Source organism: Molossus molossus, unplaced genomic scaffold (genome assembly GCF_014108415.1).
Source record: "Molossus molossus isolate mMolMol1 unplaced genomic scaffold, mMolMol1.p scaffold_m16_p_28, whole genome shotgun sequence".
NCBI lineage: Eukaryota > Metazoa > Chordata > Mammalia > Chiroptera > Molossidae > Molossus > Molossus molossus.
The window spans coordinates 1011443-1026138 of NW_023425364.1; the positions used below are offsets into that span (position 1 = coordinate 1011443).

The 14696-nt window shown below is 60.3% G+C and overlaps 1 protein-coding gene across 1 annotated transcript in view; it reads right to left on the reverse strand.

The window, feature by feature from the left end:
• Positions 1 to 9827: 9827 nt before the first annotated feature.
• NT5M (5',3'-nucleotidase, mitochondrial) overlaps positions 9828 to 14696 on the reverse strand; it is a 62096-nt gene continuing 57227 nt past the window's right edge. Inside the window, exons 4-5 of the mRNA XM_036278437.1 lie at positions 11153 to 11267; positions 9828 to 9970 (exon numbers count right to left, since the gene is read on the reverse strand). Coding sequence (XP_036134330.1) covers positions 9828 to 9970; positions 11153 to 11267 — 258 coding nt within the window. The remainder of the gene's footprint in view (positions 9971 to 11152; positions 11268 to 14696) is intronic.

A 14696-nucleotide genomic window follows, 5' to 3' on the forward strand; every position in this document is an offset into this window, starting at 1 on the left:
GCCAGGCCCCTCCCTCCGGGCTGGGCAGACTGGACTTTAGAGGAACTGGTCAAGGGACAGAGAGAGAGGAAGCTGCCCCGAAAAGGTTCCTGACTTGCCCAGAGCCGAATGAGAATCAAGGTGCGCGAGCTTCTCTTTTCCACACGTGGAAACTGAGGCCCGCAGTGGGGAGGGGCGCAGCCGAGGTCACATGGGCGGGGGCAGGGCGGCGAGCGGCAGAGGGGGCGGCCCTGTCTCCCGAGCCAGGCTGGGCCAGGCGCTGGGACTCAGTTCTCAGAGAGGAAGGTGCAGAGCCCTCTGCTTTCCAGACGAGCAACTGCCACTAGGCTTTCCGTGCTTTAATTTCTGTCTTTTTATTTTTATTTATTTATTTTTAGCCTCACCCAAAGACATTTCTCCATTTTTTGTTCAGATAGAGCAGGAGGGAGGGAGAGAGGGAGAGAGAAAGAGAAACATCGACGTGAAAGGGACACATCGAGTGGCTGCCATTCGCATCACCCAACCAGGGCCGGGGACAAACTGCAACCGAGATACGTGCCCTTAGCGGGAACTGAACCTGGGTCTCTCTGGACCACAAGCCGTCGCTCTAACTGCTGAGCCAGACTGGCCAGGGCTAATTTTGTGTCTTTTTAAATGTTTTCCTCAGCCGTCCCCTGGGCTGGAAGGGGAGCTGCCCAAGGCAGGCTGGAGAAGCCGCAGAGCTCAGGGAAGCGCAGAGCCTGGTGAGTGAACCAGTGTCTCTGGGCAGAGCTGCTGCCTGGCCCCTTCCTAGGCTGCTTCCAGCAGGTGCCCCTGCTGGAAGGGAAGGGCTGGGCCCCTGGTGTCCAAGCGGAACGTATCAGAAGCCCCCCGTGGGTCAGAGCAGGCCAGCTACCTTGGGGTTGCCTCCTCCAGGAAGCCCTCCATGTTTTCAAGAGGGTGCTTTACCTCTCAGGAGGGTGATGGACACCTGCTTTCTCTTTCTTCCTGTCTGGCTGCTTTATTTATTTATTTGTATTTAAATTTTTATTATTATTATTATTATTTTCTTTATTGATTTTAGAGAGAGAGGAAGGGAGAGGGAGAGAGAGGCAGAAACATCCATGAGAGAGAACATTGATTGGCTGCCTCCTGCATGCCCCCCACTGGGGATCGGGCCCACAACCTGGGCATGTGCCCTGACCTGGGAATCGAACTGGTGACCTCCTGGTGCAGGGTTGATGCTCAACCACTGAGCCACACCAGCCGGGCATGCACTGGTGTCTCTTTATTTTTTTTATTTTTTAAATCCTCACCCGAGGACATTTTTGCATTTATCATCAGATAGAGCAGGAGGGAGAGAGGGAGGAAGAGAGAGAGAAACATCGATGTGAGAGAGACACGTTGAGTGGCTGCCACCCACGTGACCCCAACCAGGGCCGGAGACAAACTACAACTGAGATACAGTGGGAACCGAACCTGGGCCTCTCTGGACTGCGGGCCAATGCTCTAACCACTGAGCCAAACTGGCCAGGTCTGGTGTCTCTTTAATCAGACTCTGGGGCATCTTCTGTCTCAGCTCCCGGAAATTCCTTGCCTGTGTTGTCTCCATCTGGACTGGCGCAGCTGTGTCCTCCGTCTCTGTATTCTGTGCCGGGCGGACGTGTCCTGGGGAGAGGGGGGCGTGTCCGCCTCCTCCGGCAACGCTCCCAGCCCTGTGCATTTCTGCTACTCAGCACACTGGCTGCTTTCTGTGGCCCCAGGGACCAGATTCAATTTCCCAAATTCTCCAGCTGGTCTTTCTGAGGGTCCGATATTGTGTCACGTTGGCTCTAAATTCTCATTCTGACAACGTGAACTCCCTTTCCCCGGGTGTCAGTTCCCCGGTTTAGGAGTTTGAGGCGCATCAGTCATGGGGCTCAGCTTGGTATCTGAGGTTCACTTAGCTGCAGGTTATCAAATCTGTGCCCCGCGGCCTGCCTCCACTCACTGTGGGGAGCAGACAAGCCCTAAGGTTCTGTGCTGGGGCTCCCCGTTCTCCCTTCTAGGGTACTGTCTGTCTCCTGAGCCCTGGCACCCACACTCCTCTCCCCACTCTCCCCAGTGCAGGGGTTCTCTGCTTGGTCCAGGGGTGTGTGTGTGTGTGCGTGCACGCATGTGTGTGTGCACATGTGTGCTGTGGAAAAGGTCCAGCTCACCCGCTGGCTCCTACCTCGGTACCCTAAACAATGATTCTCTCTGGTCCCCAGACCCACCCCTCCAGGGCCTCTGTCCTGTGACGTTTTGCCGGAGCTGCCCTCCCATGATTGTTCATCATCAGGCCCAGCCGCCTTCCACTGTAAGACAGTTGGCTCTCTTCTTCTTGTGGTTGGGACTGGGGTGATGGGGGAGTCTTCGGTGAAATCCAGCCCCATACTGGACCCCATTCCTGTGTGCTTCTGGGCTTCCTCATCTCTGAGCCTTAGGCAGTTTGAGTGACGAAAGGCCAACTGAAGCTGGGCCCTGGGCTCAGCTTTTTAAAAAAATATTGTTGGATGTAAAATGTATTACAGATGTTCCACATTTTTCCCCCATTGACCCCCTCCTCCCTACTCCTGCCCCCCTCCCGCCTTTTCCCACACTGTTGTCTGTGTCCATTGGTTATGCATATAAGTTCTTTGGTTTATTTCTTCCCACCCCCCAACCCCTTTCCCTTTGAGGTTTGTCAGTCTAGCAATGAATTTGTGCTTCTTAATCCCTTCACCTTTTTCACCCATTCCCCCAACCCCCCTCCCAACTGGCAACCAACAAAATGTTCCCTGTATCTATGAGAATGTTTCTGTTCTACCTGTTCATTTTGTTTGTAGATTCCATTGTTGATAGATATGTATTCATTGCCATTTTGTTTGTTCATATTTTTTAGCTTTTTCTTCAAAAAGACCCTTCATCATTTCATATAATAACGGTTTGGTGGTGATGAACTCCTTTAACTTTTCTTGTCTGGGGAAGTCTTTATATGTCCATCGATTCTAAATGACAGCTTTGCAGGATAGAGTAATCTTGGTTGTAGCTTCTTGCTTTTCATCACTCTGAATATTTCTTGCCACTCCCTTCTGGCCTGCAAAGTTTCTTTTGAGAAATCAGCTGACAGCCTAATGGGAACTCCCTTGTAGGTAACTAGCTGCCTTTCTCTTGCTGCTTTTAAGATTCTCTCTTTGTCTTGAACCTTTTGCATTTTGATGATGATGTGTCTTGGTGTGGGCCTCTTGGGGTTCATCTTGTTTGGGACTCTCTGTGCTTCCTGGACTTGTATGTCTGTTTCCTTCACCAAGTTAGGAAAGTTTTCTGCCATTATTGTTTCAAACAGGTTTTCGATTTCTTGTTCTCGCTCTTCTCCTTCGGGCACCCCCAAGATGCGAATGTTGGCACGCTTGAAGTTGTCCCAGAGGCTCCTTACAGTATCCTCATTTTTTTGGATTCTTTTTTCTTTTTGCTGTTCTGATTGGGCATTTTTTGCTTCCTTATATTCCAAATCGATGGTTTGCTCCTTGGATTTACGTACTCTATTATTGAAGCTGTGTAAATTATTCTTTACTTCAGTTAATGCCTCCTTCAATTCTAACTGTGCATCCATGATTTCTGACTGGTCCTTTTTTATGCTCTTGAGGCCCTCACTAAGTTCACTGAGGTTCTCACTAAGTTCACTGAGCATCCTTATAAGCAGTATTTTGAACTCAGCAAGGTTACTTATCTCCATTTCGCTTAGTTATTTTCTTGGGGTTTTGTTCTGTTCTTTCATTTGGGACCTGTTTCTTTGTCTCCTCATTTTGGCTGCCTCCCTGTGTTTGTTTCTATGTATTACTTAACGAGAGGTATGGGGCTAGCTGAGACCAGATGCTGCTCGTTTGAAAGAATTTAGGAAAAACCTGAAGCAGGATCCAAGTCAGGCCAATCCTATGGTTAAGCAAGTGGCAACAGCTTGGGTGGGCCTGAAAGTTGGGTGGGGCAGGGCGGGGCCTCAGGGAGTCACCAGGGCGGGGCTACCAGTGTGAGCCAGGTTGCTGGAGTCCCAGATATGGCTTCTGTCTGCCCCCCCCCCCCCCCCGGAAGGGCTCACCAAAGGAACAAAGGTTTCTGACAGCACGTTTGTCGTGGAGAAAGCCCCCTCTCCAGCCCTCGCTCCAGTGCCAAACAGCTCAGTTCTTCCCTGTATGTCTCTGGCGCCCCTCGGGCTGCCTCCCCTCTGAGCTTAGAGGGAGAGAGTCCGATAAGTCCGTGCGCGGGCCCTTTAAGGAGCTGCCTGGGGCTCCAGCCGCCTCAGCCTCCCTGAGCCTCAGTTCCCGCTGGTTTTTCCAGCCAGAAGTTATGGGGATTCTCTTCCTGGAACTGGAACCCTGAGCGGGGCACCTGGTGTGGGACAGGGGCCCTTCAGTCCCCAGGGAGGACAGTCCCAGATGAGGTGTCCTCCTGATTTTTATCTGCCACACTTGGGTGGGGACCAGCCCGTCCGCCCCTCCTACCAGTCTGGATGTGGCTGCTTCTTTAATTCCGTAGTTGTAGGACTTCCATTCAGCTTGATTTCAGGCGGTTTTGAATGATGGTTGTTCTGTAGTTTAGTTGTAACTTTGATGTGGTTGTCGGGGGACAGATACCGCGTTTACCTACCCGCCATCTTGACCGGAAGTCCCCCTGGGCTCAGCTTTAATCTGATGATGTGAAAAGGTAAGAAGGTTCGTGCCATGACGACAAGTCTAGCACATGCTCAGTAATGTGGCCCATCCCCCTCTCTCCCATCTGTTCCCACTCCCCAGCGGAGGCGCCTGCCCAGGCCTGGGCGTGGAGTTGGGGGCCCAGCTTCGAGCTGAGGAGGGGGCCTGAGGGAGGTCCTGGGAGGTCTAGGAGGAGCCTGGGGGAAGGCTGGGCGAGGCAGGTGGGAGAGTGGAGCAGAGGACAGTATGCCTCGCTTAGGGTCGGGGCCAGGGCAGGGACGGCATGACTGTGCACAGCCTGGCCAAGGAGGGAGGGACGGTCTCCCGGCAGCAGTGATGGGACAGATTGCAAAGCCCAGCTCAGCACTGCCCAGCAGAGCAGCTGCTGTCCCCAGGCCAGACCCCTGGGCACTGGCAGGGAGGATGTGAAAGGTCCCTGGGAACACTGCCAGTCAAGCAAGTCTGCCCTCTGGTTTGCACGGACTGCCCGGAGGGGGAGGGAGGCAGGACGCATGCCTGGGACCCACGCAATGGATCTCTGTGAACAGGGACCCGGAGGGCTCTCGGGCCTGCACCCTCCCACCTGGTGCCTCCCGGCCTGTGCCTGAGCCTGAAGTGCCCCCACTTTTAGGGGGGAGTTAAGGCCGATGGGTTTTGTCCATTAGCCCCGTTTTCCTCTGCATGCAGTCCAGGCCCTCTCTGCCCACAGAAGTTTCCAGAACGTACGGGGGTCACAGACGTGCTTGGGAACAGCGGGCTGGGACCACAACAGGGAGGTCTGGTCTGGGGCCCCAGGGAGGCGGCGGTCAGCCAGACCAGTCATCTGGCGCCACCCTGTGTCCATAAGCGTGAACTGCAGCTGCGCCGTGCGGCAGGCACCACCGGTCCCCTGCGTTTTCATAAGACGTGGCAGCTGACAGGCTCTGCAAACGGGCTCAGAGACGTGGCTTTGCTGAGGTCCTGCAGCAACTGGGGGCAGAAACGGCCCCCCAGCTCCCTGTGCAATCGTCCCACTGCCCAGCTGCCCTCTGGACCTTTCCTCCAGGCTGAGGGCGGAGTTCCAATCCCCGCTGGGTAGCCTGGGGCTCCTCGATGAACCTCTCTGAGCCCCGGCTTTCTGGGCAGGTTGCAGAAAGGACTAGACTCCTGGGGTAAACTCAGATGTGGATATGAGTTTGTTATGAACTACACCTGGCCACTCAACTTGTCACTACGGTATTGTTTCAATTGTCAGAACAGACGTTCTTTCCCCCTAAAATGGTTTCCTTTGGTCTCTAACTCACTCTTTCTGGAAGCACCTAGTTCAAAGTCGTCATCCCCTGGAGGGTCTCCCTCATTTCTGTCCCTGCCATGGGGACATCTGCATCCAGGACCCCCCTTGTGGTTGGTCACATGGCCCAGTTTTGGGTGCGGCCTCTGCCCTACCTTTCTCTGCCAGGTCCTGCCGCAGAGGTGAGGAATGGTGCTCCCTCGGCCCATCCCTGGGGGCCCTCTGCGGCCCTCGGCCCCGTCCCGGGGGGCCCTCTGCGGCCCTCGGCCCCTGCTCACTTTGCCTGTCAGGTGGCCATCTCCCGAGCTCTGGGCCAGCGTCCTTGCCCAGCTCCACAGGCTGCCGGGACTCTGAATCCTTTCCCTTCAGTGCCAACAGGGGGCACCCTCGGGTCACACTTCGGGACCATCAGCTCACAGCTCCCCTGCTGGGGTTTCTCCTTGACTTTATCCCTTCTCACACCCTCTCACACGCACTTTGGGGAGGGGCCAATGTGGGGGGCACCTCCCAGGGACCTGGCTCATCCTCACCCTAGCAGAGGCGTCTTGTCCCAGCACCAGAGCCCAGGTTCTCTCCGGGGGGACTCCCCCAAGCCGTCCCCTCCTCCTTCCTCTGCCAGCAGGCTTTCTGTTCCAGCCAGTACCTGTGCCACCTTCCCTCAGGGTGACCAAGGTGTTGCAGGGAGGGACCCTGGTGACGGGGGGGGGGGGGGTTACAAAGCATCGTTGTCCCCATCATACGTCCACCCCTCCACCCAGCCTCAGGGAGTCAGAGAGGCCACGTCAGCCAGACCTCTGGTTTCGGGGATCACTCTGCTCTGGCCTCTTTCCCACCTGTCCCCTAGTTTCTACTGCAGGCTGGGCCCCAAATACCCACCTTCACGGGGAGGCCCAGCCCAGGTGAGACCATTTACCCGTGGTTCTCAACCTTCCTGATGCCGCCACCCTTTAATACAGCTCCTCATGTTGTGGTGACCCCCGACCTTAAAATTATTTTTGTTGCTACTTCATAACTGTAATCTTGCTACTGTTATGTCTTAGGCGACCCCTGTGAAAGGGTCCTTCCACCCCCAAAGGGGTCACGACCCTCAGGTTGAGAACCGCTGCGAGGGGATTCTGGGTTAGTGGTCAGAGTTGCCAGGGTGCGGCCTCCTGGCTAAAATCCTGGTGCGCTGCCGGCGCCTTCAGCCAGGCCCACGCCCCGTCCGCTCGGTGGGAGGGACCATCAGGCGTGGGTCCGCGGTCAGAGCGCTAAGGAAACGGTGGTGGTTGTGATGTTGGAACAAGCCCCAGAGGAAACTGTGCCCAGGGCAGGGAAGACGTGACGCCAAGACGGAAGCCTGGCTGCGCGGAGGCCACAGCCCCTCCCACGCAAAGGCCAAGTCCGGGACGGGGCTGCCGGCGTCTGCTGTGCTCCGGACAGTCCAGAGCTGGGGTCTCGGGGATCCCGGACAGTCTAGACCTGACTATGCCCCATGGGGGTGGGGGGGCGCTTCAAAAACAGGGCAAGGAAGGCGGACGGGCGGGACGCGCAGCGCTGGCGACAGGGGTGGAGGAGCAAGGGGGGGGCAGAAGGTACCAGCCGCCAGCCACTGCCTCCGGCCCCTGGCAGCTGTGTCCTCGTGTGGGCAGGGCGGCCGGGGGGCCAGCTCACCCAGGCGCTGCTTCCTCCCAGGGCCTCAGGCCAGGGTGGCCAGGACTCTGACTGCCCTGCGTGGGCCGCGGCCTCTGGCCACATGATGCAGCTCCAAGTACACTCCTGTCGGGACCAACCTGCCGAGCCCCCACGCTGCCCCAAGGGACAAAGCCAGCCCTGGAGGGGGACTGCTTCTGGCCAAGCCAAGAGTCCTTTCTTCCTAATTTGGGGTGACCCAGCCCAGGCTCCTGAGGCCTGGAGAGCCCGAAAGGCAAGACGCTCCGCCAGCCCTGGCCCTGGAGCTGGTCCTCTTTGCTGTTGCCTGCCCTGCCCCTGGGCAGCTCCGGGGTGCCTGTCGCAGAGGGCTGAAAGTGACAAAGTAGGGGTTCCCTGCGAGGGCAGGGGAGGAGGAGCGGAAAAGGGAGGCCCCTGAGACTCTCAAGAAAGTGTGGGGTGATGGTTGTTCAAGCGGCCACGTTCCAGGAGGTTAAAAGGCACAAAAACTGCCCCAGCCGGTGTGGCTCAGTGGTTGGGCATCTTCCCGGGCACCAGGAGGTCGCCCATTCGATTCCCGGTCGGGGCACAGGCCCGGGTTTCGGCTCCATCCCTAGTAGGGGGCGTGCAGGAGGCGGCCAATCGGTGTTTCGCCTTCTCCTCAATGTTTTTCCCTCTCCCTTCTCTCTCGGCAGGAAAAGAAGGAACAAAACCGAGACTCTGACATGGGCCTGCCCCTGCACTCTTGGCTCTTGGCTCTTGGCGTCCTGCAGGAGCTCAGCCCCGGGTGCAGAGCAGAGGGTGAGAGTCCCGCTCGGAACTGTGGGCCCAGGAGGACCAGAGGCGGGCCTGGGGAGAAGGCACCTGCTAAACATAGCCGTCAGTGTGGGTGTAGGGTTGGGGGGCTCATCCCTGCTTGGCCCTCGTGGTGCCCAATGAGGGGGCAGGGGAGCTGTGTCCTCCTCACCTTCTCAATGCAGGGGGACAACTCACAAGGTGTGTGGCTGGTGTCGGGGGCAGATGCCGAGGATCTGGGGGTGGGAGCTAGGCAGGCCACAGTCTCAAACAATACCTGAAAAGGATTTATTTTTCGTGCCTTCAGCAAACATTCCAGCCTCATGACGCTCTGTGCCCCCTGAGCGGGACGGGGTGAGGTGCAGAGGCCCCTGAGCGGGACGGGGTGAGGTGCAGAGGCCCCTGAGCGGGACGGGGTGAGGTGCAGAGGCCCCTGAGCCGGACGGGGTGAGGTGCAGAGGCCCCTGAGCGGGACGGGGTGAGGTGCAGAGGCCCCTGAGCGGGACGGGGTGAGGTGCAGGGCCCTGAGCGGGACGGGGGTGAGGTGCAGAGGCCCCTGAGCCGGACGGGGTGAGGTGCAGAGGCCCCTGAGCGGGACGGGGTGAGGTGCAGAGGCCCCCGAGCGGGACGGGGTGAGGTGCAGGGCCCCTGAGCGGGACGGGGTGAGGTGCAGAGGCCCCCGAGCGGGACGGGGTGAGGTGCAGAGGCCCCCGAGCGGGACGGGGTGAGGTGCAGAGGCCCCCGAGCGGGACGGGGTGAGGTGCAGGGCCCCCGAGCGGGACGGGGTGAGGTGCAGAGGCCCCTGAGCGGGACGGGGTGAGGTGCAGGCCCCCTGAGCGGGACGGGGTGAGGTGCAGAGGCCCCCGAGCGGGACGGGGTGAGGTGCAGAGGCCCCCGAGCGGGACGGGGTGAGGTGCAGGGCCCCTGAGCGGGACGGGGTGAGGTGCAGGGCCCCTGAGCGGGACGCGGTGAGGTGCAGAGGCCCCCGAGCGGGACGGGGTGAGGTGCAGGGCCCCCGAGCGGGACGGGGTGAGGTGCAGAGGCCCCCGAGTGGGACGGGGTGAGGTGCAGGGTCCCTGAGCGGGACGGGGTGAGGTGCAGAGGCCCCTGAGCCGGTCGAAAGCAGAGTGGGGGAAGGGACCCTGTGAGTGTGAGTGGTCATCCCTGCCTGGTCCTGCCCATCGCCCCTCAGACCAGCAGCAGCCGGCTCCCTCACTGATGGGCCACAGAGCTGGGGAAAAGGGTCTCCCCAGAGAGAGGGTGAGGGTTGCTGGTTCCTGGAACAATGCCCTGGCCCCTCCCTTGTCTGGGGCCCTGGCCCTGGCCGCCTGGCCAGGGCCTGAGGTCAGCCTGCATGGCCTGGCTGCGTGGTCTGGCCCAGTGCCCACGGCCAGTCCTGCCCTGAGGTCAGTGTAAGGCCTGGCAGGACTGAGAGGAGGGACGTGCAGTGGGCCTGGGCCCTGACAGGGAGCCCCGAGGCAGCCCGCTCAGCGGGGCCGCTTGCTGTCCAGAAGGGCCCTCCAGTGGTCTGTCCAGCCGTGCAGCCTGCGGCGGGGGGGCAGCAGCTGGACGTGCCGGTTGTGGCAGGCGGTGAAGAGCACGTGCTCCCAGCTGGGGTTGGGCTCTGCCCCTGTGGGGGAAGCAGCGGTCAGTGTGACGTCTGAGCTGGAGGGGCTGCCTGGGACCCGTCCCCGAGGCTCACAGTCCGCTGCCCCTGGGAGGCTCAGCCTCTGTGAGCACAGCGCTAGCACCTGCTCCACAGGCCCACCCAGCGCAGCGGGGCACTGTCAGGCTCTGCCTGCAGACGCCCTGCCCGCCCTCTCCGGCCGGCAGGCACCCTCCACTGGCCGGCACCGGCTCCAAGGCTCACCAGCTGCTCACCATGCCCGCAGGCCCCAGCCCCAGCTCCAGTCCGAATGCCCATGGTCTGCACTGGCACTGCCCCTTGGGCTACGGCCTGGCCCCAGCTCCCCCTGCCTCTTCCCTGCTTCCCGTGGCTGGAGACAGAGGTCGGGTCTTTGGCACCGGCGAGGTCACGGTCCCCGCCGGCACTGTGCCCTGACTCTCCTTAAGGAACTGGCTGCTGGGGGGTGGGCAGGGGTGGGCGCACCGTGGCTCCTTCCTCTGGAAACAGTGACTAGTCTCCCAAACCAGCTCAAATGCCATCAGGGGGGCATGTTCTGCATTTGACCGCCCAGGAGACCAGAGGAGTGAGGCAGCCCTGAAACGACGAAGGCTCACCGGGAGGGAGCCCGCCGGGCACGGAGGCAAAGACACTGAATTCTGGCTGATGATGAGACGCCTGGGTTCAGCCGTGCCTGAAGGCCTCCCACCCACCTTTTAGTCAGATGTACCACTAACTGTCCCCTCTCCTTTACAGCCGGGTGAAGGGCAAGTCCAGCTCCCAAACCAGCTCCAACTGGGACATTATACCCTGCTTTCCTGTTTTATGTATCAGGTTCCGTTCAGATGGCTTTTAGGAAATGGGGGGGGGGCGTTCTTCTGCTGAGAACAAACATTGGGAAGCCAGAGCTGGGCCTTCATTAAATGAGGAAGGCCGTTTCCAGGTATGGGGGACTCACCCAAGGCCAGCCAGTGGGTTCTGCTGGGGGCTGGGACCCCCTTCGCCCAGCCCCAGGCCAGACGTGGAGAAGAACTCGTCTTCCCAACGGGGAGAGGCTCAGTGCTGGGCTCCAGGCTGGACACCTGACACACACCTGATGACTAAGTGGGGGGCCCCTCAGGACAGGGGCCACGAGGCCCAGCCCCACTCCCATCTGTCCCCAATCCTTACCTGCCGCCGGCCACTTGCCTGTGATGTCTGGCCGGTCATCTATGAGCAGGTCGGCAGAGATCACGGTCTTGTCTCTAGTCAGCACCACATGGTCCAGGAAACCGGGGCCGAGGTGCTTCTCCACCCAGGCATACTGCAGCGTGAGCAGGAAGAGAAGAAGACAGCGCCATCAGCCTGGGCACAGCCAGAGAGGCGGACACAGCCGCAGAGCCGGGCACAGCTGGGCACAGGCAGAGAGCCGGAACAGCCGGAGAGCCGGGCACAGCTGGGCACAGGCAGAGAGCCGGAACAGCCGGAGAGCCGGGCACAGCTGGGCACAGGCGGAGAGCCGGAACAGCCGGAGAGCCGGGCACAGCTGGGCACAGGCGGAGAGCCGGAACAGCCGGAGAGCCGGGCACAGCTGGGCACAGGCGGAGAGCCGGAACAGCCGGAGAGCCGGGCACAGCTGGGCACAGGCGGAGAGCCGGAACAGCCGGAGAGCTGGGCACAGCTGGGCACAGGCGGAGAGCCGGAACAGCCGGAGAGCCGGGCACAGCTGGGCACAGCCGGAGAGCCGGAACAGCCGGAGAGCTGGGCACAGCTGGGCACAGCCGGAGAGCCAGCACAGCCGGAGAGCTGAGCACAGCCGGAGAGCCGGGCACAGCTGGGCACAGACGGAGAGCCGGAACAGCCGGAGCGCCGGGCACAGCTGGGCACAGCCGGAGAGCCGGAACAGCCGGAGAGCTGGGCACAGCTGGGCACAGCCGGAGAACCGGGCACAGCTGGGCACAGCCGGAGAGCCGGAACAGCCGGAGAGCCGGGCACAGCTGGGCACAGCCGGAGAGCCGGGCACAGCTGGGCACAGCCGGAGAGCCAGCACAGCCGGAGAGCTGAGCACAGCCGGAGAGCCGGGCACCGAGAGCCTGGGCACAGACGGGCTTTCCCCAGGGCCAAGGGCTGAGCAGTGGAGGCGTGAGGAGCCCCTTGCAGCGGAGGAAACACACTCCGTACGATGGTGTGACTTGTCCACAGCACAGCAGGGGAAAGCATGGGCGTCCTTGCTCAGACCCAGACCGCCCACCTCCACTCTGACCCCGCACAGCACCTCGACAAGAGGGAGAGCCTGTGCCTGCCAACCAGCGCCACACCACACACCGTGAACCCTGGCACCGCGCACGGCGCAGCCCCGGACACAGGAGCAGGACAGAGACCACAGGCACATGGAAACAACTCGCCGGGCCATGCAGCCGGCCACCCCTCCAGCCCGGTGGGACAAAGGGATTCTGTGGGCGAGGTGCCAGGGCAGAAGGGGCAGGTGCCTTGGGAGGAAGTAGGGGCGATGGGAGTAGGCTGGGCTGCTGGCAGGCTGTCCGGTGTCCCCACTTCCCTGGGGGTGTGGTCTGGGGGAACCCTCCCACCTCCCTGCAGCCAGGCTGTGGCGTGCTACCTGCCAGCATCCTGAGGGAGCCGGGAGACAGACAAGGGCCCTTCCTGCAGAGCCACCACCTCACCCCATGTCCTTCCGACTCTGTTTCTGCCCCTGTGTCGGCAAACGAGCGCCTGAGCCACGGGCCCTGCTAGGCTGTGACTCGGTGGAGCAGTCAGAGTCCTTTTCTCTAAACCTCAGCGGCTCTGAGGACACAGCTCCTGGGCGGGGTCCCAGGCAAGGCCTCCCGACCGGCTCCCCGTGTGGGGCATGAAGGTAAGGCTGACAGGGCGCCTTGCCAGCCCCGTGGGAAGGCCAGGGGGGACCCCACAGCAGGGTCCTGCCAGGAGCTGCCCGAGCCAGGGGCACAGCTCAGAGCCCCTGCCCCTGTCCTGGCTCCCACTCCCTGTCCCCTCCCTTTCTGTCCCCTTCTTTTACTTCCTCTGCTATTATGCCTGTTCCCACTTGGCCAGCACCATGAGGACGGCCCTCTGACTGGGTCGCTCCTTCCCCACGAGCACGCGCCTTGGGCAGCTGCCAGTCCTCAGCCGCCCTATCGGGCCAATGCCAATGGTCCTCCGGCGGAGGTCAGGCGTGTCTGTCTGCATAATGACCGGTTTCACACCTCTCTGCCCCACAGGCCAGTCAGTCCCCTGAGGTTGGGGCCGTGCCTCCGTGGGTACTTGCTGAATGACCAAACAAACCAAAAACAAACATGATCAGAAGGGACAGGGCGGATCGGGCCAGCCCTGCCCTGGAGAGGATGTTGACCCTGAAGACCTCAGGGCCAAGGTCACAGGGTGGCCTCACAGTGATCTGCTGGCCGTAAGGTGGCCCAGTCTGGGTTCCCCAAACGTCACCACAAGTCCAGAATCTATGGAGGCAGGTGTCCCCAGCTGTCTGTAGACAAGGCCAGGGGACTCCGGACAGATACTTCCAAGGGGTCTGGAGCCCAGCGGGGTTCAGATGCAGCTTCCTCATAGGACGGCCCCTGTCCCCATTGCACCTCCAGTGCATACACTGCTCTGTCCCCCTGTCCCCACCACACGCCCAGCATCTGCTCTGCCCTGTCCCCCGTCCCCCATCCCCACCGCACACCCAGCACCTGCACTGCTCTGCCCTGTCCCCCTGTCCCCACCGCATGCCCAGTGTCTGTAACTGCTCTGCCCACCCAGTGGAATAGCTCTAAACACGGTTTTGCTTGGGAAAACGACGCGGTAGTTTTACATCTTTCAAGGGTCAAGTGGTGAACAGCTTCTGCACAGATAGACGCTCAGAGGGGTTCGGTGAGGGGCAAAGTCCCGTGAACGTCGGCTGGCACCTCCAGCCCCCACCATGCCCTGCCTTGCAGCCCTGCACCCCTGAGCCGTCACCTGCGCCCCCTGCTGCGTGCCACCCCCCAGCCCCAGGTGCAGGCCAAAACCTCGTGTGGCCACTTCTCCTGAGCAGGCTTGTCATCATGGAGTCCCCTTGCGAGTGGCTCCAGCCGGCGCGGGGAGATGGGTGACAGCGGTGCCCCTTCAAGGGGTCCCTTGGGGAGTCGATGGGCAGAGACACGAGTCCTGGCACGGCACCCAGCAGACGGAATGTGCTCAGTGCATGGCCTCTGGACACAGGCGCTGGCTTCTGGCCTCACCCTCCTCTCTGGGGTGGTGCTGCGTGAGCTGCAAGACCTCGGACAGGTCTCCCAGCTCCCAGACCCGTGTCCCCAGAGCATGGTTGGGGTGGTTACAGAAAACAGAGTCTGTGTAGGATACTCAGAGTGACACCGGCACACTGAGAACTCAGTCAGCGTTATCATTATAGCAGAACTTCGATAGCCCCCAAGGAGATGCAGAAGCTACCAGACAGAATTGGCAACGATACAGTAGATAAGGGCTAATTTCCAAAATACATAGAGTGCTCATACAGCTCAACAAAAGGAAGACAAAGAACCCAATTAAATGAGCAGAGGAACTAAATAGACACCTCTCCAAACAGGACATACAAATGGCCAAGAGGCATATGAAGAAATGCTCAACATCACTAATCATCAGAGAGATGCAAATTAAAACAACAATGAGGTATCACCTCACACCTGTCAGAATGGCCGCCATCAACAAATCATCAAACAACAAGTGTTGGCGAGGGTGTGGAGAAAAGGGGACTCTAGTACAC